The sequence below is a fragment of the Numenius arquata genome, chromosome 2, assembly GCF_964106895.1.
Source record: "Numenius arquata chromosome 2, bNumArq3.hap1.1, whole genome shotgun sequence".
Classification (NCBI taxonomy): Eukaryota; Metazoa; Chordata; class Aves; order Charadriiformes; family Scolopacidae; genus Numenius; species Numenius arquata.
Window position 1 is genome coordinate 46087380 of NC_133577.1, and position 4154 is coordinate 46091533.

Here is a 4154-nt window from a genome sequence, read left to right on the forward strand (position 1 = left end):
TGTCGGCGGGCGGTGCTGCCCGGCCCCGCGGATCACGGATTGGGCGTGTGGGAGGGAACGAGGGCTGCTCCTCAGCCGGGAGTGTCGCTGCCAGAGAAAGTTTTGGGGAGGGGTGGATATTTTATGTTGGGTTGGGTGGGTTTTTTTTTTTTTTTTTTGGCTTTTTTTTTTTTTTTATCCCCCAGTGCGAGGAAAGGGGGTTTGGTTTGGGTTTGTTTTGTTTGCGCCGCTCCGCTCCTCGCCCGCTCGCTGTCTCCGTCTCGCCGTGGGGTTTTGGGGACTTCTTTATTTGTCTTTTCTTTTTCTTCTTCTTTTTTTCTTTTTTTTTTTTTTTTGGTGGTTGGTTGTTGTTTTTTTTTTTTTTTTTCTCCCCCTTGCCCCTCCGGCAAGTGCTCCGCCAGCCGCCTCTCGCCCCGGCCATCCCTCCCCATGCGCCGGGGGCAGCGGGCAGCTCCGCGGCGCGCACCCGGGAGCTGAGCTGCGCAGCGGAGCGGAGCGGCGCGTCCCCTCCTCCCCGGGCAGGATGTACACGGCCGGGCTGGCTCCTTTCTACGCCTCCAACTTCAGCTTGTGGTCGGCGGCGTATTGCACGGCATCGGGGCCGGCAGCCGGCGGCTGCTTCCCGCTGGACGCCGCGGCGGCCAAGAAGCCTTCCTTCTGCATCGCCGACATCCTCCACGCCGGCGGCGAGGCGGCGGGAGGACCCGCCGACAGCCTACCGGGAGCCGCCGCCACCGGCGTGCCGGCGGCCTTGGGAGCCGTCCACCACGGAGGTCCCTTCCACGCCACCGCCTCGCCGCTCCGGCCCACGCCCGTCGTGGCCCCCGACGCCCCCGCCGCCGCCTTCCCGCCGCGCCTCTCGCCGCTCTCCGCCGCCTTTCACTCCCACCACCACCGCCCCCCGCAGCACCGGTCCCCCGCGGCGGTGGCGGCGGCGGCGGGCGGCGGAGGAGCCCCGGCCCCCGCCCGGCTGCCGGGCGGCCACACGCACGGCTCGGCGCCGGCGCCCGCCAGCAAGGACCTGAAATTCGGCATCGACCGCATTTTGTCGGCGGAGTTTGACCCCAAAGTCAAGGAAGGCAACACGCTGAGAGGTAGAGAAATGGGCTCGTCCGCTTTCCGTGCTAGCGCGCTCCGTGCTCTTTTATTTATCCCATTATCATTTTTGGCGAATATACCCGCGATTTGAAAACTTTTCCCTCTAGCCGAGAAAAGAGTTATTAAAAAAAAAAAAAAAAAAGGCGTTATAAATCCGAGTTTCTAATAGCGCTCACTAAAATAGCCCCCCTAAACGGCAGGACTCGCGCCGCTGGGAAAAATAGCGATAGCGTAAAAATAGCGACTGAAACGGTCTCCCCTTCCCAGAGCGGGCCCAGGATTCTGCCTCGGGGGGGCACAGCCCGTTTTTAAAGGCTTTCGCTGCAATCCATCTCCCCTCGCGGCGTGTAAACACCCTGGCCAAGGGAGCAAATATACCGGAGGGATGTCTGATTGACGGGACACGGCCGCCTCTCCCGAGGAGAGCCCCCGGGGCGAGGAGGCGGCTGCCCCGTTCCCCCCCCCCCGCCCCCGCCCCAGCCCCTTCGGCCGGGGACCCGCTCCGCCCGGCCCCGTCTCCCGGAGGGTGCCGGGGTGTCGGTTTCAACCGCGGTATAACAGAGCTCTCCTTGTTCCTGTGCTCACAGATCTGACCTCCTTATTAACTACCAGCCGCCAAACTGGGGTTCATCTCCCCAACTTGCAGCCTTCCGCCGGCCAGTTCTTCGCGTCTATAGACCCCATTAACGAGGCCTCTGCTATTCTGGGTCCCTTAAACACAAACCCAAGGAGCTCAGTTCAGCACCAGTTTCAAGACACTTTTCCAGGTACATCTCGTCCCTCGTCGACCCTCCCGTGGCGCAGGGCCCTCCGTCCCGGAGCAGCCCCCGGCCCAGGCGTTCTCCTCCCGGAGGGACCGGCCAGGCGCTTTTGGGAAGGCCAGGGCGTATATTTTCTAGCGAGGCTCAGATTTTGGGCGAAAGCCGGGCTGCGTGTCGGGGGGAGGAAGAGCCGGCTAGGGCCCGACCCGGAGGACGATCCCATCCAGTAGAAAAATAATACCTGGGACGAGAGAGAAGGGTCGGGGAGGAGGGGGTGGAAGGGGGGGAGAGGAAGAAATTCGGGTGCAAAACCGCTCCATCCTCGCCCGAGGAAGAGCAGGGTGACAGGACTCGTATCCAGCCGGCAGGCAAGGCCACGCTGGCCCGGGCCTTCCCTGCACACCGCAGTCCTGCTCTTATTTTGATCGATTTAAGGCTCCCTTTCAGGCATCGATATTAATGACGCCGTCCCCCTCTCTCTCTCCCCTGTTTTTCTCCCCCTCCCCTGCCCCCCATCCCGCCAGGTCCGTACGCAGTTTTAACCAAGGACACGCTGCCCCAGACGTACAAGAGGAAACGCTCCTGGTCCAGGGCTGTTTTTTCCAACCTGCAGAGGAAAGGTTTAGAAAAACGGTTCGAAATCCAGAAATACGTCACTAAACCGGACAGAAAGCAACTGGCGGCGATGCTGGGGCTGACAGATGCTCAAGTAAGAACGGCTTCGGTTTTATTTCAATTCTTACTTCCAGTTTGGAGGGATACCGGGCGGGAGGGGGGGGGGAGGGGGGGTGGTGGTGGTGAAGGCCGTTGCAAAGCGTTTTCCCTTCCTTTATCTTTGGCGGGGCTGGCTGAGGAGCGGGACCTCGCCCCGAGCATCTCCTGCTCGCAGGTTCCGCGGCCCGGCGCGAAACTTTCGCCTTTGTTTTGGCCACCGCGGAGCAGGTCGAGCGGAGAGGCGAGCGGGGCCGGGACGGACCATCAGCGTGCGCTTTATTGAAGTGCAACTCGCTGCAGGAGGCAGTTTAGGTCAAAGGAAGTAGTAGCGAGCACACTATTTTTAATGTCCCTTTTTTTTTTTTTTTTCCTAAATCTCTCCCCTCGTTGTGAAATCTTTACTTCTGGGGAAGCGAAAACTCGTCTTCAAACGGAATCATTAAACGCCACTCTGTAATGATTCCACTATTGGGGGCCCGCAGCTCACAGAATTGTATAACGCTGTGGTTTCTTGAGCAAGATTTGGTTTCCTGGAAGAAGAAGTAGAAGGAAAGGAAAAAAAAAAAAAAAAAAGAGCAGACGGGGAGGGTGGCGTTTGGTATTTAAACACAAGAACTAAAAGGAGAAGGAAAAAAAAAAATAAAGCCACCTTAGTCGCGTAAGGGTGGGGGCAGAGGGAGGTGAGGCCGCTGCCTCCTTTTCTCCCCGCGCTGCCCGTCCGCGGTGGAAGGCGCGGTGCGGTGCGCGGTGCGGTGCGCGGCCGGGGCCGTGCCGCCCGTCTAAGGGCGGCGCTGCCGCAGGTGAAGGTCTGGTTCCAGAACCGGCGGATGAAGTGGCGGCACTCCAAGGAGGCGCAGGCCCAGAAGGACAAGGAGCCGCCGCCGGAACCGGAGCCGGAGGGCCAGCGAGCCAGCGGGCCGCCCGCCGCCGCCGCCTCCGCAGGGGAGCTTGAGCGCAGCCCCAGCCGCTCCGAAGGCGACAGCGACAGCAGCGACGCCGACTCCCTCGACATGGCCCCCAGCGACACGGAACGGACTGAGGGCGCCGAGCGGAGCCTGCCCGCCGCCGGGCTCGGCAAGTCCTCCGGCAGCACCGGCCTCCCCTCCCCGCCGCCGCCCGCCGCCGCCGCCAGCCCCGACCCGCGGAGCGGCCTATAGACGGGGCGGCCCCGCCGCGCCCGCGCCCGGGACCTGAGCGCTAATTTATCTCCCTTTCTTCGCCCCGGGAGCGCGGCAAGGGCGGCACGGCACCGGCCCGGGCCCGCCCGCGTCCAGAGACCGGCCCGGTCCGGGGCGAGGGGCCGGGGACGCGGGCGGAGAAGCGATCCCCGGCCCCGGGACGGCTGTGCGGGAGGCGGCCGCCGTTCCCTTCACGCTGCTCGCAGGAGAGCGGGATTTCTCTATTTTTTTTTTTTTTTTAAATTTTATTTTATTCTCCGTCTCCCGCCCCTTGTCCTCTCCAGGAAAATCCGAGCGAGGGACTCCGAGAACGTGCTCCGAAATCCCTCTCTTCCCTCCCAGCCCCCAAACAATTTACAATGTGAAGTATTTTGCCAACGTCCTCAGTGGTTGCAACGTGTTG

The 4154-nt window shown here is 61.9% G+C and overlaps 1 protein-coding gene across 1 annotated transcript; it reads left to right on the plus strand.

Annotated features, from left to right (window-relative positions):
- The first annotated feature begins 523 nt into the window (after positions 1 to 523).
- Positions 524 to 3730, plus strand: HLX (H2.0 like homeobox). Its single transcript, XM_074169014.1, has 4 exons — positions 524 to 1094; positions 1686 to 1865; positions 2384 to 2568; positions 3374 to 3730. Exons 1-4 carry the CDS (start codon positions 524 to 526, stop codon positions 3728 to 3730), a joined length of 1293 nt encoding a protein of 430 aa, XP_074025115.1.
- The last annotated feature ends 424 nt before the right edge of the window (positions 3731 to 4154 follow it).

What these genes read in the sequence shown, in the direction of transcription:
- HLX (XM_074169014.1), top strand. Translation starts at nt 524, where the DNA reads ATGTACACGGCCGGGCTGGCTCCTTTCTACGCCTCCAACTTCAGCTTG. An exon ending in GTTTCAAGACACTTTTCCAG is followed by an intron (nt 1,866 to 2,383) that starts GTACATCTCGTC and finishes CCATCCCGCCAG; the next exon opens with GTCCGTACGCAGTTTTAACC. An exon ending in TGGGGCTGACAGATGCTCAA is followed by an intron (nt 2,569 to 3,373) that starts GTAAGAACGGCT and finishes GCGCTGCCGCAG; the next exon opens with GTGAAGGTCTGGTTCCAGAA.